Source organism: Neopelma chrysocephalum, unplaced genomic scaffold (genome assembly GCF_003984885.1).
Source record: "Neopelma chrysocephalum unplaced genomic scaffold, ASM398488v2 Primary Assembly neopelma1_42b, whole genome shotgun sequence".
NCBI classification, from domain to species: domain Eukaryota; kingdom Metazoa; phylum Chordata; class Aves; order Passeriformes; family Pipridae; genus Neopelma; species Neopelma chrysocephalum.
The window spans coordinates 7,620,028-7,645,790 of record NW_020897701.1 but is presented as its reverse complement, the minus strand read 5'-3'; the positions used below and the strand labels follow the sequence as shown (position 1 = coordinate 7,645,790).

General features: G+C 40.9%; 2 protein-coding genes and 2 long non-coding RNA genes across 8 annotated transcripts in view; 1 reads left to right on the top strand and 3 right to left on the bottom strand.

The window, feature by feature from the left end:
• NFKB1 (nuclear factor kappa B subunit 1) overlaps positions 1-8,514 on the top strand; it is a 56,469-nt gene extending 47,955 nt beyond the window's left edge. The window contains exons 17-24 of one of the 4 annotated variants that reach the window (XM_027677132.1): positions 900-1,101; positions 2,814-2,983; positions 3,797-3,899; positions 4,564-4,688; positions 5,031-5,097; positions 5,424-5,596; positions 5,726-5,903; positions 7,501-8,514. In XM_027677132.1, the coding sequence (XP_027532933.1) occupies positions 900-1,101; positions 2,814-2,983; positions 3,797-3,899; positions 4,564-4,688; positions 5,031-5,097; positions 5,424-5,596; positions 5,726-5,903; positions 7,501-7,688 (1,206 nt within the window). In that variant the 3' untranslated portion in view covers positions 7,689-8,514. Of the gene's footprint in view, positions 1-899; positions 1,102-2,813; positions 2,984-3,796; positions 3,900-4,563; positions 4,689-5,030; positions 5,268-5,423; positions 5,597-5,725; positions 5,904-7,500 lie in introns of those variants that run through there. The other 3 variants (XM_027677131.1, XM_027677130.1, XM_027677133.1) reach the window with 3 other exon arrangements.
• On the bottom strand, positions 4,740-6,969 carry LOC113964635. Of its 2 annotated transcripts, none has more exons than XR_003533242.1 (3): positions 6,829-6,969; positions 6,001-6,079; positions 4,740-5,836 (listed from the first exon to the last, which is right to left on the bottom strand). It is a non-coding gene; the product is annotated as an uncharacterized LOC113964635 (long non-coding RNA). The 2 variants fall into 2 exon arrangements; XR_003533243.1 differs by having other exon boundaries at positions 4,740-5,883; positions 6,023-6,079.
• On the bottom strand, positions 8,026-15,717 carry LOC113964634. The gene is made up of 3 exons (XR_003533241.1): positions 11,520-15,717; positions 8,888-8,974; positions 8,026-8,133 (listed from the first exon to the last, which is right to left on the bottom strand). It is a non-coding gene; the product is annotated as an uncharacterized LOC113964634 (long non-coding RNA).
• Positions 15,718-16,917: 1,200 nt separating this feature from the next.
• The window catches only part of MANBA (mannosidase beta), a 47,359-nt gene continuing 38,513 nt past the window's right edge, over positions 16,918-25,763 (bottom strand). The window contains exons 15-17 of the mRNA XM_027677134.1: positions 21,517-21,659; positions 19,525-19,782; positions 16,918-17,352 (exon numbers count right to left, since the gene is read on the bottom strand). Of these exons, the coding sequence (XP_027532935.1) occupies positions 17,128-17,352; positions 19,525-19,782; positions 21,517-21,659 (626 nt within the window). The 3' untranslated portion in view covers positions 16,918-17,127. The remainder of the gene's footprint in view (positions 17,353-19,524; positions 19,783-21,516; positions 21,660-25,763) is intronic.

Below are 25,763 nucleotides of genomic sequence, written 5' to 3'. Positions count from 1 at the left end.
AGCTGGAATTAGTCTTTTTTTAATAGTCCTCTGTTAATATAAACATAATTGTCTGGAGATGGACTCTTGTGTAATTTTTAGATTATTTTAATATTGGAAATATGATTTCCCAAGCCTTACTAGAATGCTTACTGTTTAAATACATGCAGTATGTTCAACATGCTGCTGCTCACTAACAAGACTGACAAGAATGCAGTATGCAGTCAGCCTTTGGAAGTTCTCGAGACCTCTCAGCCCGAGAGCCACTCGGTGCTGCAGGTGTCTGTCCCAAAAACTGGGGGACGTGCAAATAAGATCAGCCAGCTCGACACACGGTGTGTAACTGAACGGTTGTTCTGCACTTCCACAAATGCACAGAACTGCAGGATTTTCTTCTTTCCTGTGCAGCCATTTTGAGGGATAAGGAGCTCCTAAGCCTATGGCTGCAAACCTCTGATTCAGGAGCAAAATGAGAGCATGGTTCAGTGGTAAAGGCAGATCTGAGCAGGGCCTGGAAAGTGCGTGTGCTCCAGCCATGGCACGAACTTGGTGATGGGGCAGCTGGAAGCAGGGTTACAGTGTCTGGGGGGTGCAGGGATTATCTCATTTCCCAAGTCCCTTACACTGCAATGCTCAAATAGCCAGGTCAGTGCCCTGGCTTATAGAGTAGGCAACATCTTTGTTCCTCCCAAAGTCCAACTGCTGACACTGGCAAGGCAGCTTTTATTTCCAGTAAGTAGAAACCCTATTTGTAGTATTCAGTAGAAAAGAATGTACACATATGCAAGCTTTTAGTTTCTGTTAGCTTTGGAGTGGTGTAACATCTCCTCACACTAGAAGCCTTTATGGGTTTCACAGATTTCTGTAGAAGTGATGTAGCTGTTGCTTATCTTCTCATGGCTTGCTTCTGTCTCTTCTAGACCCCCTTGCACCTGGCAGTAATCACAAAGCAGGCAGAGGTGGTAGAAGACTTGCTGAGGGCTGGAGCAGATGTCAGCCTCCTGGATCGCCATGGTAATTCTGTCTTACATTTAGCTGCTACTGAAGGAGACGACAAGATCTTGAGTCTGCTCCTCAAGCATGAGAAGATATCTCCGATGGTCAACCTTTCCAATGGTGAAGGTATGGAAAGATAAGGGCTCTATTTTACACTTAGTTACTAGACAAATACGCCCCAATTCCTGCCCCTGCCAACACCATGACTACACAGGTAGATACAGACCTTGAAATTAGCATCTTTCCCCATTTTGCATATGCCTGCAGGCACAGATAAGAGAACACACATGTGTTGGTTTTCTGGTTATGCAGAACAGAAAGATGTAATGGCCACATGACATAGTGTGGATTTGAATTTTTGTTACTCTATATTCTCTTCAATCTCACAAAACTTCAAGCACTGTGTTCCTCCCGAGATACCTTATGCCACCACTGGTTTAAAAAAAAAAATCCCCCTAGAAGAAAACGTTTCCTCTTTTCTAGTGAATGAATCCCCTCAAAAATAGGTTCTGGACCAGTCTTGAGTTCTGTATGTGGCACTTTGTGACCATACAGAACTAGAGCCTACAAATTAACCACAAAGAGACAGTTCTTCCATTTCTCATTGGCACAGGGGATTTGAATTTAGTACTCCTTCTCTAGTAGATTGTAAAATGTCTGACCTAAAAATCTCATTATGGGATTCAAAAAATGGTGTTAAGTTCCTCAGAGAGAAAGAATTTTTTTTATTTGGTTGGATGTTGTTTGGTTGATTGATTTTTAAATACAAGGCTTTACGATCTAGTGCAGGTAATCTTGAGATGGTAAGGCAGTGTGACCTTACAGGAGGATGATATTAAAATATACCAATTATTCCCCAGACTGTTTCTAGAAGAGATGTTCAGTAGCAGATGAGGCCAATGTGGGGTACGTACTTGTTTAGCACCAAGATGCATGTTTTATTTTTGAGGCTACTCTCTGTTGAGGCAAAGAGATGCTCTAGGTGAGTTCTGTAGTTCATGCCTTCTGTTCCACCTTGTAGTCTGCTGGGGTTCTTTTTCTTGCGTGGTTTTGACTCACCACCATTAACACAACTAGTTCCAATTTATGCACAAAGAACATTTTTATCAACATCATTAACATGATCCTGAGCCTCCACCTAGAGTGCTACTTTAGGCTCTGGGACCCTCAGCATACAAAGAACACAGGCTTGTTACAGTGGGTCCAGGGGAGGCCATGAAGATGCTCAGGGGGCTGGAGCACCTCTCCACTGCAGACAGGCTGAGAGAGCTGGGGCTGTTCAGCTTGGAGAGGAGCAGGCTCCAGGGAGGCCTCATTGCAGCTTTCCAGTGCCTTTTAAAGGGGACCTATAGGAAAGCTGGAGAGGGACTTTTTACAAGGGCGTTTAGTGACAGGACAAAGGGGAATGGTCTCAAACTGATGGGAGGGTAGGTTTAGATTAGATACGAGGAAGAAATTCTTTACTATGAAGGTGGTGAGGCACTGGAATAGGTTGCCCAGAGAAGTTGTGGATGCCTCATCCCTGGCCAGGTTGGAAGCAGCTTTGGGCAACCTCGCCTAGGGGAGGTGTCCCTGCCCGTGGCAGGAGGTGGGTGGAACTAGATGATCTTTGAAGTCCTTTCCAACCCAAACAATTCTATGATTCCATCATCTTTTAGTGTATAAGCAGGCAAAATATGTTACTTCTGCTCAGATAACTACAGAAACTCTAACTTATTTTACAATTCTCATAGATGCGGACACTTCAAAACTCATTACTCTGACATTTCTGAATTTTTCAAATATTAATGCACATGGACACATGCACAATATTAATGGTTGGGATTTATTTTGTGTAGGTCTCTGTGCAATTCACATGGTGGTGATGGCAAACAGTATGTCCTGCCTCAAACAGCTGATTGCTGCTGGAGTTAATGTCAATTCTCAGGAACAAAAATCTGGACGAACTGCATTGCATTTGGCTGTTGAACAAGAGAACATCCCTTTGGCAGGCTACCTTTTGCTTGAGGTAAGGGCAGAATTTCTTTCTTCCAGGTCTTTCCAACTATATATTTAAATACTCTGGACACTCCTTCAGTGCTTCAGAGGAACAGAAAGGGGGGTTCCTGTTTATTGACTAGATTACTTAAATTAGCATAATGGCAAAATTATTGGTAATGTTATTCATGGTTTTGTTCAGCACTGCTGGTGAACCTTTTGGCCAAGCTGAGGGATTTACAGTGACCCTGACCTGACTGCATATGCCATGTTTACTTTGCACTGAGTAATCCTGGCAGCCAATGAAGTTACTCACGAACAAGTTCATCACTACTTCTGTATGTAGTTGAATGTGTATAGAGAGATGTCCATAGAGATATAGTTGTGCATATCTCTAAGTATTTGACTCATCTCTTTAACACCTTGATCCTGGTGTCCTTAATTCTACACACCTCCTGCTGCTGTAGCTCTCCTTGGTGTTGGTGTATGGATTATGCCACCAGCCTGGCTGCTCTTCTGAAGAGCAGCAGGAAGGCAGATTTCTGTGCACACCATTCACACTCCAAAGGCCAAGGGTAATCACATGGCAGAACTATTACATGGGATGCAAAGTGGCTTTTATGTACCTGGCCTATTTGGATTTACACTGCGCCTCCTGCTGTAACGCTGGAGACCATCTGCTCCTCCATGCAGGCAGTTGTAGTTACTCTCTAATTATTTCTTTTCAGACATGAGTTTTTATGCAAACAGGCGTGGAAGGTGCTTCCCATGCTTATGCAGACGTGAGCCTCTGCAGCTCTATGGTATAGATTTCTTTTCTTTTTGTCATTCAATAAAAACCTAGGGTGATGCAGATGTGGACAGCACTACATATGATGGGACAACTCCACTTCACATAGCAGCTGGAAGGGGCTCTGCAAAACTGACAGCAGTTCTCAAAGCAGCAGGTATGAAAATAGATCATTGCTGGAGAGTTTTCTTTCACAGTGACCAAAATTCAAGTTAGAAGGCTGCAAGCAGAAAAGAATGTGCCAGTGGACTTTAATGAGTGGAGGAAGTCAGATGTTAAAAGCCTGAAGGTCTGAATTTCCTCAGAAAGTCCGACTTTGAGGTGCTTTACTAACCACTCTTCAGCACCATCTAATGGCTAAAAAGGCAAATTATGTTGGTCAAGAAAAATCTCTTGAGCCATCTTGGAAGTTTTTTGAATATTTCTTGTGTAGCTTTTACAGCTGAAGAAGTGGAGAAGAGACCTTGTTATAGCTGGGATAAGTGTTGGACTGCTTTAGAAACAAAAATAACCCCATCACTGAAACATGAGCTTGTTACTGTCTCCTATTTTAGGTCACTTTAGAAGAATTAGATTTGAATATTTATTGGAACATTTTTTTCCCCTCTTTATATTGGAGAATAGCACTACACAGAGATGTGACAGCATTTAAATGTAATTTTAAAAAGAGTTATTTGCTGGCTTAATATAAAATATCATTTAGCTGGAGTAAATAAATTAGCTGTTTTGCCATTCAGAAATTAGAATGCATATTTTCAATATTGTTGAAAAGCAACTCAAAGCCTTTTTTCTTACTTTTTTTTTGCACACTTGTTTTTCAGGTGCAAATCCTCACATTGAGAACTTTGAGCCATTGTTTGATCTAGATGATGTGAAAGATGCTGAAGATGATGATGAAGGGATTGTGCCTGGAACAACACCACTGGATATGGCAGCCAGCTGTGAGGTATGTGGTCTGTTTTTTCTGTTTAGAAATAAAAACAGAAAAAAACCCACCAATCATCAAGAACAGTTCAGATCTCTTAGCTAGCTCCTTTCACTGCATCCATCTCACTATTTCAGTAGAGACAAGCAAATAATTTGCCATCAAAAATTAAACTAATTCAGCCACAAAACTCCCCCAATGAAATAACATTGGAAGAAAGCTCCACTTAACAGACTACTGAACCTCAGAGAGGAAAAAATGCTGATTTACAGATGGAATTAGGTACAATACTGCTGAGACTTGTCAAGATAATGGATACTAACAAGGTTTCTGCTAAATACTGAATTTAATGTATTCTCTTAGGTGTATGACATATTAAATGGGAAACCCTACCAGTCAACAGAGGTTTTGGAGGACTTGCTGACACGAGGTAACATCTATAAAGACTTGACAATATCCCTCTAGTAATTGAATTCTCAAACCATAGTGGCAGAAGCCATTGCCCTGCAATAGCTTGTAACTGAACTGGTGAGGGAGAAGAGGTACCTTCCCAACCACTTGCTCTCAGAATGAGCATGATTCCCTTAAGAGGCCATAAGGACACAAAGGAATACATTTTCAATATCACAACAATACATTTATAAACACTGGGACTGGATGCTAATATACTCTTCAGTTTAGTTTTGTTTCTGCTTAGAAATGAACTGGTGCATGATTTGTGTAAATAATAAACTAACATATTTCTTTGTTCGCCAGGAAACTTGAGAGAGCTGAATGAAAGTTCCAAGATGCAGCTTTACAAACTGTTGGAATTGCCTGATCCTACCAAAAACTGGTCCACTCTAGCACAAAAACTGGGTCTTGGCATACTTAATAATGCCTTCAGGTTGAGCCCTTCTCCATCGAAAACTCTGCTAGATAACTATGAGGTAACGTGGCTGTAACAAGTTATAAAGAACATTCAGACGTGTAGAGAACATTGTCCTCCTGGACAGTGAGGAGCCCTTCAGTTCTAGCCAGCCTAGAGGATGGTGAGCATCTGGTCTCTTCTCTCTTAGGTCTCTGGTGGTACAGTTCAGGAGTTGATCGCTGCTTTGAGACAGATGAATCACACAGAAGCCATTGAAGTAATTCAGGAAGCACTATCCATCTCACACAGCCCATCTCACCTGGAGAAGAGTACAGCAAAAGCTCTTCCGTCGTCATCACCACTCACCTTTGCAAATGGAGAGACAGGTAAAATTGACAACAAAATACTAAGAGCTTTATTTAAGATGTTTTTTCAATTCTCCCACCCCACCTTGGACTGATGATAGATTTTGTATTTCCTCACATACAATGCCTCAGCTGCCTACCTGTTTCAGAAATATTTTACTGCAACGTGACTTTCTTATCATAGATATTTGCTAGGCCTAGAAGAGAGAGGAAAAATGGACCATTTGAATCAGCATGCCTGCATCACAGTATTGAATATACTGCCTCCCTTTTCTAAAACCAGACACTTACTATTTGCTGATTGTAATGCCATGAATGTACCAGGAAAAGTTTCAAAAGATAAACTAGGCAATGACTTCCCAGGCATGTACAAGTGCCGTTAGCTTTTGACTTTTTTCTCCCCCCTCATATCTGGATACACAAAAATGTTTTGGGCACATAAACTTCTCCATAAGACTTCGGTATTAAATATCTCTTTCTACAGTGTGTAGCACTCCAAAATGTCCCAGTGTTCTGTAGGCAGAGAAATGGCTTAGATTACACAGGACCACAAGCAGTCTTGCTGTCAACTACCTGCTCAGAGCAGGGCCAGTATAAATATTACAGGGGTTTGTCCATGTCATGTCCAGTTGAGTTCTGAGCATCTTCAATGAGGGAAGTCCTACAGTGTTTCTGGGCAAGCGACTCTGCTAACACAAAAACAGAGGTTGTGAGAAGTCAATAAGTCATCAGGGATATTCAGTCATTGCCTGGCCATTTTAAGTAAAAAAAACCTTTGTTTTTTACTGTTAAAACACTAGTAATGCTGCCTGTATGTGAAAATACTGTAGATATTTCTGGAAAGGAAAAAAAAGGAAAACCGCAGTCACTCCATTCTAATCTAATGTTGCCAGTTTACTCTACGGAAAACAGTTTGTTCAGTCATGGAAAGAACCTTCACACCTACCCAAAAATGTGCTTGTACACATATTACACCTTTAGATTAATCTTGAAGGGTAAGAGGGGTTCTGCTCCTTTACAACATGAATGGACTGCATCACATCATTTATTTTAAGGTGTTTGTTTAGAAAAATAAGATTGAACTCTAATATGCCAACCACTTGGACATCGATTCCTCACAGTCAGGCACTCCTTTTGTGAATAGTGCACAGGTGATGGCTGCTACTGACTTGTTCATATTCCAGGTTCACTTACTAGATGAAAATTGTTCAAATATTTGTCTCAAAAAGAAATCTGTAGGTTAAAATAACATGAGAAAGTTTTAGGAGCTTCATCCTGGAGCTGTACATTTGCTCAGAGCCTGAATCTGAGAACCAGAGAACCTTTTGACACCTGGCAGAGTCCTGACCAATGTGCAGTGACAACATCAGTGTCAGCAGAGCACCAGGCTTCTCATCCTGTCTAAGCTCCAACTGCAAGCTGATCTCTGCCAGCAATATGTCGGATCACATGCTTTGGTGGCCTGAAAACATTCAGCACAGCTTTTCCTAAAATAATACCTCGTATTAGAATCATTTTCCTACAGAAGAGCTTTGACCCTGTTGATTTGCATTCCTTAGGCTTTTCTGAAAGCAGCATTACTCAAGCCACACATATTTCCCTTTTCTCTCTCCCTCAGGTGAGCTTTATAACAGCAAATTTCAAGACAACGAAAGCACGTGTGACAGTGGTGTGGAGACCTCGTTCCGCAAACTGAGTTTTACTTATTCAGACTCTCTGAACAGCAAGTCATCACTAACACTGAGCAAAATGGCCCTGGGCTACAGACATGAAAGTTCAGTCCAAAGCAATTATATAGCCGAATAGTAATGTTTAATTAGCAATATGCAGTTACAGGAACAAATGCAACATTAAAAATTATATCAGTGTCGTCCTGGTCAGAGGGAAGTGAATTCACAGCCAAAAGTGCACTGGAAGAATCCCACCCGAACCAGAAGCAATGGCAGCTTCAGCATGCAACTCCTAGACACTGCTTCCTTCCTCAAGTACATTTAATTTTACTCATTTACAAGCCATATACAATAACCAGGGCTCTACTGCCACATTAATACACAGGACTGGACGCTGTGAAAGACCGACTGAGCTTTTCTGGGTTGTGAGGATTTTCTTTTACAGATGAAAGTCACTCCTTAAAGCATAATACGAACTCAAAAAAGAGGTAAGGCACACAGAGCAATCAAAGGATACAGTTTCTAGCTCGTCTCTTCATAATTTTTGCAGCACAGTTGCACGAAAAAAGCTCCTAATATAGCTGGCAAAGAAAAATCATTAATCATAACAGTGACAATTCAGAGAAAAAAGAAAATCCTAAAAAAAGAATCTTGTATATTTCAAATAATGTATTTAAATTTCACTTTGGTGCCTCTTATTCAAAATCTTTTTCCAGTTTGGCATTTTCCTACTTGTAAATAGTTTTTTTATATCTGTTCCTGTTTGAAAAAGTGGGCTTTTTAAATGCTTATTTTTATTTTACTTTTATAATAAAACCCTAAAATTAATTCTCTTGTCTATGCTTGCTGTGATTTTTACATATCTTTCAAGTAGAGTTATTGAAGATTTAGCATTTCAGTTTTAGTCACTGATAGAAGAGCATGCTGATTTCCAAATACTAAAATAAATAAAGGGTTGCAAGCCACCTGTCTTAAAGCTTGAAGCATCTTTTTTGGTGGGAGAGCAGGAGCATCAGCAACTGCTAAGCAGCTGTGCTTTGTGCTTTGGAATTAAAGCCTCTGCCTTGTTTCAGTTCTCATAATTATGGCAGCAGAATGTTCATTTACACTGAAACCAACTATTTAGTGTCTCAGCAAAACTGATGAGACAGTTCTCCTTTAGGCTATCTAGAAACTCCTGTAATAACTGTGCTCATGAGCAATGTTTCTTGTTTCACATTAATTCTGAGATAGTGAGTGTAACTGTTACTGATGTTGGCCCAACTAAAAGTACAGAGCAGGTATCAGATTTCATGATGAAAAAGCAACCAGCAGCATTGTACCATTGTCACTCACTTGTAGCCAGTTTTCGTGGTGCAAAGATGGAGATTTGACAGGGTTGCTCTTGGCTCAGTTCAGTCTTCAGTAACCTTGGTGTCACTCCTGAGAAAATGAATAAAGATAAACCTTGAGAATGGCTACATTTAGAGCAGTAGTTGCTGTAATGAATTAAACCATAAGTAATGAAAAAACCTTGTGAACTAATTTTATATCCAGCTGAATTACTATTTTAATTACTTTCAGGGAAACATGATGAATAATAGTAAGAATGCCATTCTTTCTTTCAGTTATTGTATGTATAACCTGCATATGCAGCATCTAAGGCATAAGGATTTTTGTTCAATTAATGTACTTGGCTAATAGAAACAGGCAAAAGTTCTCATACTCTGAGGGTGGAGGGGCTTTCTGAACCCCAGATGAGCTGCTGTCCAACTCAGGGAGCTGGCAGAGATTTTTATTGAGGTTTCTACAATCCTACAGGTCACCAGTGCACCCTGACTGTTGATTCACGCTTTTTAGCCTCAGTTCTGACCAGCTCTGCTTTTAAACCACCAGAAGACACCTGGGCCTATATTTCCTTAAGCACTTAATGACCAAATGCTGTATAATAGCTATTCATCAGGTTAGTGATCATGCAATGAACAGCAGGTCCCCTAGGCCCTGTGTATTGAAGTGCTTTAAATGGCAGTCTGGCAGCTTTTTTCCTTGCAGCATCTCAGTTTCAGTATATTTAACAAAAGACACTTTGGTCCTTTTATTTTTTTCCCCTCTTTGTTTAGAGATAGAAAAAAGCTTAATTTTAAAAGTGTTCTCAGTAATTCAAACTGGAACACTAAATTTCTACAGTTGAGTCACATAATAGGACAACTTTTCCCATCTGTATAAACCCTCTGCATCTTCCACACAGTCTGTTAGAACTAGGCAAGAGGAGGAGATAGAACACAGCACCTCGTGTAGGACACACTACAGAAAGTGGCAGGACATCTACTAGGAGACATTTGTGTCTGATGTAGTTCCATTTGGCAGAGCAAACCTGCTGGAGAGCCTAGTGTTTATTGCAAGCAGCTCAGTTAAAACACTAAAACACACAACTGTGCTCTTCTGCTCGACCTTTTTTCTTAGTAGTAGTGGTCATCCTGTACAGGGCACACTGATTCTTGCACTGATGGCACCTGGAAGAAGGTCAGGCTCCTTGCAGGTGTGAGGATGAAGGCAACATACATACAGAGGAATGAGGCTTAGCAAGAGACAGTGTGACACAGACAAGTTTTGAACATTTAAAGCAAATGTGTTCGCATCAGGGAACTGTCAAGATGTATTTATCGACCACATCATCGTATCTGCTCACCTCAAACAGATATTCATCCTTACACCTCCTTGCCAAGAAAGATAGTGCCATTCCTATTTCACAAGTGTGATAGAATAAACTACAGCTACAGTCCTGCAAGAATCCAGAAATCAGCTGCCTGAGAGCTCCTGTCTACACCTGGCTTATAGAGGGAAACATTTCTCACAGAGTAGTAATGGTGTAACTTAGGCTTAATGGTTTCATTCAGCACAGCAAGTTAGCATGAGGACCTCACTACACATTGTAGCACAGGATGTTGTCCCCATTCTATTCCATGGTACCCTGAGGAAACAAAACTGAGAAGTCTATTATTCACTAAGTTCTCAAAAGTCAGGAATAAGTTTGGGTTTTTTTAAGATATGTGCAGAAACAAGAAGAAACACCCAACAACCTGTCAAACTCAAGAGCAGGGTTTCTCTGCGCTGTGGCTGGATGAGCAGTTCTGACTAGGCCTATTCCACAGTGGGCTCTTCTTGTGCACTGCATCACACTGCAAGCAGCCTGGTGCCTATTTCCATTAGTAATTAAAGCACTGAAGTTGAAGGTATGAGCAAAAATCATTAACCAGCAACCTCGAATTGATCCTTAAAAGCTGGTTTCATGGGTTTGTTCTTTTGAGTTCTAATCAAGCTTCTTCTCACTTTGACAGTAATGGCACAGATTTACCTGCAACACTTGAAATATTCAAATGGTTCAGTATTAAAAGAAGAAAGATTATGTAATTAAGCTTTTTTCCACCCTGGAATGTAACCTTCGGGCATTCTCAGTTTTAGTATTAAATTTTAACTTACTTACAGTGAGGATCAAAATCTGAAATAATTCTAAACTTAATCTGCATTTGCAGTGGAATGGAGCCTGCTTCACTATTTTGCTACTGTACTGCAGTAATAAACATCAGAAACTTGTGGAATGCAGCAAAAGTTGTGACAACAGATCACTATGGATCTTCTCTACATTTGATGTAAAGTGGATTATTCAGAAAGTTAAACTGCCCTTGATTTTATATTGGCTACCACAGCTGTAAGTTTCTTGGCATCATATTTGGGTGTATTTACAAACTTGGAAATCAGTGTGGTAGTGGGAAGTTCTAGGAAGCATTCTGAAATTTTGTGGACTGCAGGAAGGATAAGAATGTTACCTACCTGTGCTGGTGTATAAAGCCTCTTTTTTCCCTTGTCTGGGCAAGTAAAATGCTTTTTTCCAACATTTTAAGAAAAAGAACCACTGTCCTTGCTTCCTCCAAGTGACAGGAATGGTACTGCCGATTTGTTAGCTCAGGGTGCAGTGGTCAATGCTCACCCACGGTCCACAGCTTTTGGCTCTTCTGGATGATCACCCTTAGCAACAGAGCAGTTCTAAAGTTACCGCCAAAGGTGCAGTACACACTTTTGCTGGCTTCCAAAGATTCCTACAGCTACAGGAAAAGACAACACAAGTTAATTACCAAGGAGTTGATTTTCTGCATTCAGCATTATGAAGCAGCCTCATGTCCCGCTTAGAGCCAGGCTGTAGTATGTCTGTTATTATTCAAAGCCTGCAGAGGTTTCCCCATGGCCTCATTTAAACTCAACCACTGTAGCAATTTTTCAGCCATCCATTCACCCTTGCTTTATTTACAATACAGAGGAGCTCTAGCAGATCAGTGGCCTTCATTACATACTGCAAGGGAAAACACTTGTGACAGACTTAACACCTGTTAACCTATGCCCCACCATGGCACTTGCCAGCATTCCAGCTGAGTCAGCCCACACAGGCACAGAGCAGCATCATGCCTCTGGGATAGCTAATACAACATCTGCCAGAAAGACAGGGGCATGACAACTGCCTCACTTCTCTTTCAGATGTGCAGTCACCTCAGTATCTTCTTGTCTTCATCATCCCAGGGAAGAAAGTCTATCTTTGGCTACAGTACAACCCAAAATCTGTAGCCAGAGCACTTCCAGATGGGTAACAGATGGCTGGATAAACAAAACACGTCACTGTTCTAAACACTGAGCCCGCTTCTTTATGTGCTGCCCTTGGATCCTCACCAGTGTGCACGCTGCGCAACCCAACCACAGCTTCCTACTGCCCTAACACTACCATGGAATAACAAGAGATGAAGATTTCCCCTATTTCTTTCATAGGAAACCACCTGAGGCCTGGCTCACACCATCACTCCTTTACAGTTGTTGGGGAAATGGGCTGAAGCTTAAACCCTGGTATAGTCCATGTTAGTTGGTAAGACAGAATTGCAGGGCCAGCATGCCCAAGTATTACTATTTAGCGTACTTACAACAGGTAAAGAGGACTGCTACAACAGGAGAAGACAGAGAAGGTGCAATGCCTGGCAATCGCAATGTTTGCAAAGAGGTATCAGAGGCTGCCATTTAAGGTTTTGGTTTTTCACCACCATGAAACAGGATTGAAACTTTCAGCTCCTCCATCTAACAAGAGCTGCTTCCCCAGTAGGCCACCAGCTCAACAGACTCTTTCTTACTTAAAACTCTGTTCTGGATTACCCAGCTCCCCACCAGGCCATAAAGCCTGGCTCAATCCACAGGTCAGTGGTTCTACCACAGCCATTCCCCTCCACAGAGTCAACCAGGTACCCAGCCAGCCTCAAAGTAAAAAAAAGCTATGCAAAGAAAGAGCAATCCTGAACCACTTTGAACTCACGGAACCCATAAAAAAATTTCAAGATCAACTCCCAAAGGAGAGCTGCCTGAACAGGTCCTGGCAAGCAGCCATGCTCAGTGCCTTCCTCCTGACACCTCAGGGTGTTGTTTCCCTTTATGCTGCAGCGCGTTTCCTTTGCTGCAGTCACCTAGACCAGAGACACCTTTTATTTTGGCTATGATACACACTAATAATCAAACCAGATATTTATGGGTCTCTACTAACTGACTCTACTTCCTACAGAAAGATGCCCTTTTTTCATTTAAGCTTTGTTTTTCCACTCTAATTAAACTAAACTGGGACTTCAATTTCACTATTGTGTAACATCTGACTGGAAAGCAGAGTTATGTAGACCAAGTTCTTTGACTGGAACATGTCCTTAAACATTCTAACCACAAGTCCCTGGATGACTTAACTTACTACTCAGAGGGTAAGAAAGAAAACTGTCATTCTGACAATATAAAGACTGGCTTGTAAGCTACAAAACCCAACTGTCCTGTCCCAAGAATAAGAAACTCATTGGCTTGTTTCTCTGCTCCTGACACTGCTACAAGTGCCTGAAAAATGTGTCTGCTACACATCTCCAAAACCAAAAGGGGACTAATAGAAATAAAAGTACTGAAAAAAGATGTGCCTCTAAGCCAGAAAAACTGTCTAGGCCAAAAGGTATGCAAACAACAGGTAACAACAAAGACTGACAAACTATGAACACTGTCTTAGAGAGGAACTTTCAGATACATTTGCATGCTTCTTTCCTGGAGAAGATGCAGAAGAACTTGAAAAAGCTTCCAAGGACATGCTCCAGTAAACTGGAGCAAAATAAGGCTTCCACATGTGGCAGAAAGTACCAACAAAGAGGTGCCCCCTAAAGCTCAAAATGGTCTCTGCAAATCCTGAATAGGTTCAGAGCCAAATCTCTGCCAGAGACCAGTTTTAGGACAACAAATCAGCCAACGCCATACAGTGTTCGTCCCAAACCTGCTCTCAAGTTCTGTTCTGGAAGGGCATTGGTCATGGCTGAAGTGCACTCTGGCTGCTAACTTTTGCCATCAGTGGAGAATAGCCAGGAGGGGGCCCGAGAGCAAAGAAAGGCCATCAGCACAAGTAAACTCACGGGTCCTTGAACAAAACATAGCAAGGGTCCACCCTGAAAGAACACTGATGAGCCCAGTCCCCTCTACTGCTGCCACCAATAATTTAATGGCACTGAGGACAAGCACCATGACACTCATCATATGCTCCTCCCAATGCTCCTGCTCCTGAACCCCTGCCCATCAGACAGAACTGGCAATACAGGTGCTGCCCAGGAGCTGCAACAACACTCAGGTGGCTACAGATGGATGTGTTGATATGAGTGCTGGGTACCCTGAATATCTCTTCACCTGCATTCCTATCTTTGCCCTGATCTGAGACAACAGCAGAACAATGTAACGAAGTATAGCACAGTATGCAACTGCAAAAGTACCAAGGGAAAATGGTTAACCAAAGCATATGTTACAGCCACTGCTGCATGGGGCAGAGAACAGCTTCTATAAACAGCTTCCTGGTACAACACCAGGAAATCAAAAGGATGTATTAAGGATAGTAAGACAATAATGGAAGTGAACCTTCCCCATTAAATTCTGTTTTGAGCTCAAGCATTTTGGCTTAAGCAACTGCTAATCTTTCATAACAGCACCTAGTGCTAAATTAAAGCTCTCCAGTGAGAAAGAATGGACCTGTTCCTTAGGGAGCTTCTGACCTTCAAAAACAGCAATCAAAAAAATTGCCTGAACCTTTTCACATCAATCTGGTAACTGCAGAAAGCAATAGGGGAAAAAAACATAAAAGAATGCTGTTCTACCTAACTGTGCTGGTAGACATTAGTTGCATAGCCACTTCACCATTTATTAATCACGTACCACATCATTTCTTTCATGATTTTGCTTAAAATTTGTGACAGGCTAAACAAGGTCACAGTTATCCAAATTCATGGTTTGTAGCTTCTAGCAATCCAAAAGCTCTTTTCTGCATATCTCAAACTTCACTCCTATGCTGAGATGCACTAAGAACAAATATCACCCACCTCCAGACAATCTTCTTGACTGTCTTAAATAAATAAAGCTTTGACAGAGTCACTTGTTTAAACACTATTAAGTGCCATTTTGAAGTTCTATCTAGATGTTGCTGGAAGAAATATTTCTCCATAAAAGAAAGACATCAACAAAACCTGCCCTTTTTCTAATACACTGCAGCAGTATTTATTAATCATATTTTTTCCACATTTTTTCATCCTTACCTTATATTGACACCATTGCTGCTTTGATTTCACTTTGATGCCAGGACACCAAAAAAACTGAAGAATTTTTTTTGTATTGTTGGCACAGGATGCCTTTCAGATAACTTTTAATTTCCTTTATCAATATCTGCATTTTCTAACTGTTAAGTTTTACTCGTGACTGTCATTTTCTCTATTTATTTTGCATAACCTATAAACATTGGCACATACACCTCCATATTTTGATTGTTTTCATGTCTTCTTTTAGCTAGGACAAGTGTTGAATCAGAAAACACCTCCAAGGCAAATGCAGTTAGTTGTTTTGCTGACCTAATAAAGAATTTGTAAGCAACTTCCATTTATCATTTCCCTTTCATCCTTAAGTTCTTTCTCTTGCTCAGGAGTATGTCATTTTTTTGTTAACACCCAATTCAAAAGCACCAGAGATCACCAAGGATTAGTCAACATGCTCATATCTCTGCCCATTAAAACTGTGATCGCTGCAAGAAAACAACCTCCAGTCCAAGGTCTCTAAGTGTCCAGTGGAACAGCTACTCGCCCCACACGAGCTCGAGACCCCACCACCACCGGCAAATATCACCTGTGGTGCTTTTACAACACAGATGGACATCACCGGTAGAGCTTGTTCAAACACCACCTACTATGGTGCCGATTCTGCTCTGCAAGAAAATGAATACTTGCTTGGACTGTGAGGGGATTCTTGGTGGAATCCCGGCAAGATCCCACCTGCATTTCAAACCACATCTGACAGACAAGCCCACTGTTTAGCAACCTGCTCACTGAGAGCGGCTCGGTGGCCTTGATTTCGTGACAGCCAAACCCTCAGGCTTTCAGCTCCACAGGCTACAGCAGTCCACCATGCTGAAGCAAGCTTATTTTCTTTGTATTGAATACCAAAGTGAGATGACATTTCTATGAGAAACCTAAACATTTTAAAAACATAGTTGGAAACAGAACAGAAGGTGAACCACCATTACTTTGTATAGACTAAGGAGTTCAGTGTGCCACCAGATGTAATAATGAGTCAAGAGTGTCTTCTATGGGGAACCATAGAAAGAAAAATGTTGAGGTTTTAATTTGTTGGAAAGAGAGGAGGATCAGTGTGGAGCACAGGATCACTCATGAGGAATGCCAAGAGGTAACAGAATGTCTGTGCAGCAGCGTCTGAGCGAGAACAGCAGCCACTGCACTCTGCATTTAGTAGAGGAAAAACAGTCACTTGTACCTCTGTGGTTCTCTTACGTCACCATTTCTACTCTGTACTGCCTCCTTTCTCTTGGCACCTTTGGTTAACTCTTCTCCCCGCTCCTTTTCTCACATGGCACATTATGTGGAATCCCACACAGCAGCAAAAGGTTTGTGACTGCACTTGCAGCTCTCTGGGCATAGTCAAAGCTAGATACAGAGCTCTCAAAGGCTGTTGCTTATTTTGCATGAAAAGAGAGCAGAAAACAAGTCTTGTACTGAATTCCTCTTTCAGAAAGGGGAACAGATCTGCCTGATGTCTGACTCGACAGCCCAGGTTTCATGCCTTGCAGGAGGCAGGCAGGCCATCTTAAAGGATGACAGCCATAGATCTGAAAGGGTAGGACTAGTGCCCTCCTGATCTGGGTGTAGATAGATCAAATAACTTGGAGGCGTACTTGTGGAGGCTGTCCCAGCTTCGTTCCCTGCCCTTCCCCCTACTCCCCAGCATACCTTGCTGTTATCCTAAGATGAATTTCCACTTAAAGCATAGTGAAACTAGAAAAACTATGGATGTACTTTCAAGACACCACATATATTATATGTAAGCTTTGCTGTTGATATCTTTACATTGAACCAGCAGTTAAAATTCACACATGACAGGAACAGACAGTATGTTCTCCAGTTGGCTCAAATTGTATGTCACTTCAACTTCAGTAAAATTGGTTTAATTTTTCTTCTCCTCCTGTTTCACTGTTTATACAAGCAGAAGGAAACGAAGTATTTTCAGACAACATCCAACAGAGAGGTCAAGGTTAGTGAATTTTGTAGTTCTTCAACACTGGTAGGTTCCCAAGGATAAAACACAACCACTTTCTTCTTTTCAGTCATGAGGAAACCATTATCACTAAATCTGCCTTTTATACTCCCTACATCCAGAGAAACAAAAGGAGCAATTGCAGTGGTCTGAAGAACAAATATATAAGTATCATCTTGTTTGGATACAGAAGCCTGAAAGAGAAATAAAAAAATAAATAAATAAAAGAAAATATGCATGTTAAAGAAGACCCCAGTTACACCCAAACTGGTAAAAGAGCTGCATGCCCATAACACAGACTGAACAACCACATTTGATCCAAATTAATATTCTCTCCTGGAAACCAACAGGATTCATATGCAAGAATCATGCAAAAACTGCAAATGTTATTACAGCCTTGCTACAGAATACTACAGTTACTGAATAAATGGTAATCTGACTTGTACATAGTACTTGTATCCTGTACTTACTGCAGTGAAAGAGATTTGTCCTTTCATAACACTTCACTCAACCAATCAATTCACAACTACTAAATTGCCATTCCAATTAAATCCATGGTAGAAATACACAGAAGCAAAGGATGGCAAAAAAAAAAATAAATCACAGTAACACAGGAGGTCATCTCATCTTAATGGAACATGGCAGTGAAGCCCTTATACTGTGTTTAGAAAAATATAAAAAAAATAGTTGTAAAATAACAGGACAAGGTTTAATGTTTTATATCAAATTCTACCAGTAGTTACTCCCAGAGAGACTTAAAATCCCAACCAGAATGCATTTTCATGCAGCACTCCCCATTCACCATAATGAAATATTATGCAACATAGTTTTGAAATGCCTATTAACTATATATAAACAGAAAACAAATTATATTCAGTGCAGATGTCACATTCCAGTTACACGAAAAGCAACACTTTTCATTTTTAACAAAAAGCACGCATCCTTTGCATTTCATGTTTCCTGAAGAAACACTTATGTCTCCATGCTTTTTAAAAGCAATGCTATGAACAGCAGCTCTTGGATTAGCACTGTATTTGAAAATTTAGTTAGTTTGTTACTAACTAGGTATAGAAGCACCAGTTTCTTGCTAAAGAGAAAAATGTTTTTAATCATAGCTGCATACTTTCCTAAAATGACCACTTTGAATTTATCCTTGTTAGCTATCTGTACTGCAGAGACAACACAGCTATGGGATAAAGAAGTGAAATTTCCTAACGATGTTCCAGTTGCAGAGCTTTTATTATTGATGTTGTCGCCCACAAAAAAAAAAAACAAAACAGCATGACTCAGACTCCAGATTGTGCCACCAGATGAAAAAAAAATAAAAACAGGCTGATTTCTTTCCTTTGTATACGCAGGAGGCAGACTGCACTGCCATGAAAGAGATAAGAGGGGAAAATCTGGCCCATTTTCTTTTTGTAAAGCAATTATGCTGGTCCAGATTCAAAGAGATTAAAGACCTCCATTCCCCCCTTGTTTAGTTTAGTCCCAAAGAGCAAAGCTGCAGTTTGAAAGCCAAATGTGAGAAGGCACAGGTCCCCATCCTGCCAATGTGACAAATAAGAATTTTGCAATAAGACGTACATGCTAAGAAATGAGGCTTAATAAAATGTGTGTGTGTACAGACACAGGGCACGCATGCTCCCTCTATACACAGCAAGCTTGCTGGAAGCAGAAGAAATCTAAGGAAAAGCACCAAACTGATTAAATGTTACACAACACTGATGCTTTTTGTGCCTGTTCAGAAGACTGACACACTTTCAGCTATTAAGAAATAATCACTATTATGCAAATCAGAACCCTTTCTGGAGGGCAGGGAATTGAAGAAGGAGGAAAGGAGCACAGAATATTACATGTTAGCAATGGTACACTGATCTTAGAGCATGAGCACTTCAAGAGGAAATACTAGCACTTCAAAAGGAAATAGAGGAAATATCATGACAATAATGCACTCCACACTCAACTGAACTAGGAACACCTAATAGCGACATTACTGCCTGCAAGCCAAAACACTTGTCATGATGCTTTTTGCTATCTAGGGACAAAGGAGTAGGAAAGGAGTAATGCTGCAGCAGTCAGGTGAAAGACAGTCTAAAAAATGAAAGGGAGACTTCATTATTCAAAAAAAAAAAACAAAGCCCAGGCAAAAAACACACATGAAAACAAACAAACCACCAGTCTTATTTAGATATTCATACAGTGATACAGAAAAAAAATCTGATTTTGAGCTCAACATGGAAGCTAGAACAGCAACAACTAAGGAAAAAGAACATTCAGGGGAACCAGTCACTGCATAGCAGGCAAACCACTCAAACCAGTAAGATTAGCAAAATCAAATGCAGTAATTTAGCATGATTGATGCTTACACTAAGCTGGGTCTTTTCTAATCCTACAGCATCCTTTAGTGAAGAAAGGAAGAAATGGTTCGTAGGACTCTGGAGGCCATCTTCTCCCACAAGACAGAAAGTAATAACACAGCTTTTCCTGGTACAATTTCTGCATCTTTCCAGAACATCACTTATGGACTCCTTGTAGATGGGCACGGCACTTTGTGCTTTAACAATCACACCTTCTTTGGCAAGGGTACATACTGGCTCCAAAGAACTCCAGGTGTGCGCAACGACCTATCGAAGCATGTTGAGAGAGCACAAAGCTTAGAAGAAAAGCTACATCTGTGAAAACAATGCAGCAACCTAGGTTCCAGATTGCTCATTGCAATAGATGTTTTCCTGACAGCACCAGCTGATTTCCACCTAGCAAGAAACTCTACAAAGATTTAAACAATAGATATGACATAATAATTAGATCATTCTAAAAACAGCTAGTCCATTTCAAACAGTCTTGAGCTGTTGTTGTTTTTGATCTGCAAGACTTTTTGTTTTCTCCAGGCTCCTCCAGAGAAGGGGATTGCCAATTTCTGCCAAGGGAGTGCTGGGAAATGGAATTAGTGAGTGACTAATTTGTTGACTCTCTTTCCTCCTCTCCTTGATTAAAAAAAGTCAAGCAAAGGATTTTCTTAAGATTGCTCAGTTTTATCTGATGTAACTCAACTGGGTAAGCTAGAGTTTCTGCATAATCACCATTAAACAGAAGCAAGCTGCATCATCTTAAAAGAGACTATGAGTTATATTAATACAGTAAAATACACTCCCAAACATCATGCACGCATTATGAACATACCTTTAAAAAAAGGCATAATTTGGAAGATAAGCACATGAGAATTACAAAATGCTATTTATTTCATAAATTTTAGGTTATTTTTTACCTCAACAGGAGTCTGCAGTCAGAAATAGATCTTAACTCCTTTCAAAAGTTAAGTTCCAAATTTTCTTGAAGTGCAAAATACAGTATTCATCAGAACTACCCTACTGCCAATGATTTTCTGATGTTATCAGAAAATCTGAATTTAAGTCTGTTAGAATAACTCAGACCAGAAATAAACAATTTCATTAAGTGCAGTTCTAGTCCAAGAACTATCCAGAAATTGAACCATTTTCTGTACCATATATTACTATATATAAACAACCTTATCAATCTCAAAATTCATGGAAATCCACCAGACAGAGCAGTGAACTAGGACTTGACATACTCACCCTATTAGTTCCAAAATGACTAGTGAGTCATTCCAGATCTGTTTTTCCATCCTTACCAGAGTTTTCACATGGGACACACTTTATGCCAGGAGTTATATCTCATTGTGCAAAATGGTCCCTAAATTCATTTGGGATCTGGTTGCCACATGATTAACAGCAACAAAATGTAACAAGTTGAAAAGGAAGACTGTGGTCTACAAGGCAACTCAGCAGCCCAAATACTTCCTAAAAATTCTTATCAGTTTCTACAGCATTATCAGAAAACAGTTTAAGGCATCAATTGAAAAATGATAACACTGCATAAGTGACCTTGCAATTAAAGTACACCTTGATGTTCTATCAATATTTCAGAAAATAATCCAGTCCTTTTTCCCAAAGTGGTATAGTTTGAGTACTGATAAGCAACGGTACAATCCCTTTTTCCTGCCCCTGCTTAGTTCTAACACCCAGGAACAGTTTTGTTAAGTAGTGAGGTACCATTTTTCATACTTTGTTCTATTTAACAATCCCTTTAATATTTCAACAGAATAGCTAATTCCAGGCTTGTACCTACAGGCTGAAAGCAAAGCACTTTAATCTTCTTAGGGGTAACACTATCTTTTATTACAGTAGTGTGTACTGCTTCACAGAAGAAGGAATTAAGACTAGAGTTGCACCTTATTGTGACTGAACATAGCTTGAAGCTTGTTATGCAAAGATGTGCTCTTTCAGCTTCTCACATTTTTGCAGGAGGTGCACAAGGGTGGTGAGAGAGGTGTCACTTACCCTCAAAGTCAGCTTCTGGTCCCCATGAAGATCTGAGACACCGTAAACGTACAACACACCTTGATCTTCATACGCCACAGGCAGCAGTGGTGCAAAGAAGTTCTGGGCAAAATAATGGAGTAGTTTCCACTTACCACCATACTCTGTAAAGGGTTAAAAGGAAGAAAGATTCAAACTGAATCCAAGATTGCCTTGGCACTCAATCTCTTCCTGTGCTTTCTGGTCCTGCTACGGCAATACAACATCCTCCTCCACCCTTTTGTACCTCTACCAAGTGCAAAGAATGACTGAAGGTACTCTAGCTTCCTTCCAGGCAAGGCCCTACTCTAAAGATTCGATGCTCCTTGAGGCTTTACTTTGAACTTTACCAAAAGGTTGCGTTTTCTACCTCTTGGTCCTGTCATTGCTACACTGCCATTCAGCTAAATAAAGCCTTAAGCACAAGTGACAAAACTGACACGGCACACCACACATTAAGCAAGCAGCAAGAGCATCTATGTTGTTGAGAATCCTGATGAACACACTGGCATTGCCACAAGCCACCGCTACTATAAAAAGAGACACCAGAATCTGACTTTTGGTGCTTATACAAAGTGCTTTCTTAACCTTTTTCAGTCCCCTCTTTCTTAGAGGAACATCAGTAGCAACAAAGACAAAAAAACAAGTTCTTAAACCAAAGACAACTCTGAGCTTGGCAAAATGAATTTGCCAAGATCTAGAGACAACACTTACTTCATGAGAGCCATATGTATGTCCATGACAGACATATGCCAATCAGTTCGCATTGCCTCTTTAATGAGATGTACCTCATTACTTTTAATACTTTGAAAGTCTGCCATTAAACTGGAAAAGCCATCAAACATTGCGTCCTCTCCAAAAAAAGCAATTTTGCCAGATGCAACAGTGCCACATAATCATTTTGGAAGAAAAGCTGCTTCCATTTCTTCCTCTATTAACCTTCCATCTAGCACCCACCGTCAGCATTTTAAGTCTGCTGTTGCTCAATCATTATCCAGTCATTGAAACAGCACTAAAAAGAAGTAGCAAGTCAGCTGCAGCATCTCATAAGGAAAGAAAAGTTAGATACTGATTTCATTCTTGTTGTTGGCTCTTTGTTTTATGCAACAGGTTTAAAGTCCATGGATGCTGAAAAATATTTTCAGTAATATGTTTTTCTTGTAACTAATTGCCTCTCTGTGTTTTGGTGCCTGTACAAAGCTCTTAGCATTTTCAAACATCTCTTAAGTAAAGACTTCATTCAGAGTGATGTATCCTTTAAAGGCTGTGTTTGTGACTTTCCCAAGCTGACTTGAATATGCTCTGCCTGCACTCCACGTAGACACAAATGAACTTTAAGGAGAGCAAAGTGTATTAGCTCCAGCTTATCACCTTACACATCACCTTGTTCTCAGCGAGTTGAAGAACAAGACAAGAAAAGCTCGAATCTGCCTGGAAAACCCATACAAGATTCAACTGTGCTGTGAGATCAGTCTGTTGCCAGAAAAAACACCATTGAAATTAATAGTATTGAAACAAACCAAAGAGGTAAGTCTAAATGAAAACTTCAGGAGAGGCTGCTGAGCTTCTTCAAAACAGACAGTTGACAAACTGATGAACATACTCAGTATATTGGTGCTGCTCAGCATACAGAACTGTAGAACCATCTATGTTGCAAAAGACCTCTAAGATCATCAAGTTAACTGTTCACCTGCCAAGTGCACCTCTAAAGCACATCCCTAAGTGCCACATCTATACAACTTGTAAATACCTCCAGGGATGGTGACTCCACCACTTCGCTGGACAACCTTGGCAACCCTTTCAGTGAAGAAATTTTTCCTAAGATCCAATTCAAACTTGCCCTGGCACAACTTGAGGCCGTTTCCTCTTGTCCGGTCACTTGTTACTTTCAAGAAAAGGCCTACCCCCACCTGGCTATAGCCTCTTTTCAAGTAATTGCAGAGAGTGATAAGGTCACCCCTGAGCCTTCTTTTCTCCAGACTAAACAATCCCAGTTCCCTCATCTGCTCCTCAGACTTGTGCTCCAGAGTGTTCACCAGCTCTCTTGCCCTTCTCTGGACTCGCTCCAGCTCCTCAATGTCTTTCTTGTAGTGAGAGGTCCAGAACTGAACATAGAATTCAAAGTGCAGCCTCACCAGTGCTGAGTAGAGAGGGGCAATCACTGCCCTGGTCCTGCTGGCCACACTACTTCTGATACAGGCCAGGATGCCATTGGCCTTCTTGGCCACCTGGGCACACTGCTGGCTCATGTTTAGCCTGAAGTCGACCAGCACACCCAGGTCCTTTTCCTCCAGGCAGCTTTCCAGCCATTCTACCCCCAGCCTGTAGCTCTGCACGGGGTGGTTGTGGCCCAAGTGCAGGACTTGGCACTTCACCTTGTTGAACCTCATAGAGCTGGCCTCGGCACATCAATCTAGTCTGTCCAGATCCCTCTGTAGAGCCTTCCTACCACTCCCACCTAACTTGATGTTTGCAAACTGACTGAGGGTGCACTAAATCCCCTTGTTCAGATCAATGATAAAGGTATTAAACAGGGCTGGCTCCAATACTGATCCCTGGGGAAGCCCGCTAGTGATCGGCCGCCAGCTGGATACAACTCCATTCACCACCATTCTCTGGGCCCAGCCATCCAGCCAGTTTGCTTTCGCAGTGAACAGTGCACCATACCACAAGCAGCCTTTTTCTTCAGGAAAATGCTGTGGGAAATGGGTGTTAAAGTCTAGATGACAACATCCACAGCCTTTCCCTCATCCACCAAATCGGGTCACCTTGTCACAGAAGAAGATCAAGTTGGTCAAGCAGGACCTGCTTTTCATAAACCTGTGCTGGTTGGGCCTGATCCCCTAGTGATAAGAAGGAAGCATGTTCTAGCATTCCAAGGACAATTCCTGACTGAAAACATTGGTGGTTTAAAGCACAAATCCACCAATAACAGGGAGTGCTAACAAATTACACTTTAGGGTCATTACACTTCAGAAGATGAGAGATTTGGACTGGGGATGGATTATCTGAAAGAGAGTAAACTGCAGGGCAGTACCTGATCTAACAAATAAAAGCAATGGGCCTTGTATAAGAAATGGGCTGGGATGGTCTGTGAGGGGTTGAAATCTCTAAAACTCTCAGGACTGCTACAGGACTCTCAGGAATTTCAATTGTCGGTGCAACAGACCCCCGACAGAGCCCACCAGAGTTCAGACAAATTACCCAGCATGGGCTGTGGTTTCAGTGCCCATTGACTTGAATTTTTTTCCTAAGTTTAATTTACATGATGAAAATCTAGGCTTCAAGTGTCTTAAATACGTAAATCAATAATGCAATTGATGTAGGGCAGTTTTTGTTACTTAGTGTAATATAAAATCGTGTTTCTCTTTGATTTGGGCCCTTCTCTCAATCTCTGCTGTGCCTTGATTTCCAAATGGATTACACAGTTGGAACCACACTGCAGTGGTTACTGGAGGGAAAGAGAGAAAGTTTGCTATCTGGGTAGCAGATACAGAGATCCTCAAGAAACCTGTACAGAGGAGGAAAAAACTCAAGAGTAAATTTGGCATTACACTTCCACAGGGAAACAAAATCAATAGAAACCCCAACAAATGTACCAAACCAAACAAACCATACATTTAAAAGTTTGTACCATTTCAAAAAACCATTCTACCACTACACCTATTGTTTTGGAATGTTTGAAAACATAGTCTGCTTACCTGAGATCAGCTTTTTAAGGTCGGTATTTCCCTTTCCAAAAAACCTAGAGCCATTCTAAAGAACCAAAGCTCAACAGCTGCAGCAGTTTCACACAGGAAGTGTCTTTCAAAGAAAACTTTTCCAGCAACAGGATGTTGGTAATACAATTGTCAAAGTAACTTCAGACAGCATAGAAAACTGAAGCTCGCTGATTAAAAACCCCTTCAGCTCATCTGTTGTCTTGATTTCCGTAAGACCAGAGCCACATTTCTTTATTTAAAAACAGGCAAGTTGCATATAAATACCTTCACATCTCCCCCCCCCCCCCCAAAATGGATGTAAGAAATCTGAAGATCAGTAGCTATCGTGAGAAATCTCTGGGCTTAAACTTTCCTGTTACAGATATGCGTGCCCAAAGGCAAGAGTCAAAAGTTATTTAAAACAGCCCTGGGGTGGTTTTCTCCTCCTCCTACCACATTTAAATAAATTCTTAAAGAAATCCAAGTTCTCCAATTTTTTTCTGATAACATGGGGTGGGCACTCTCTGT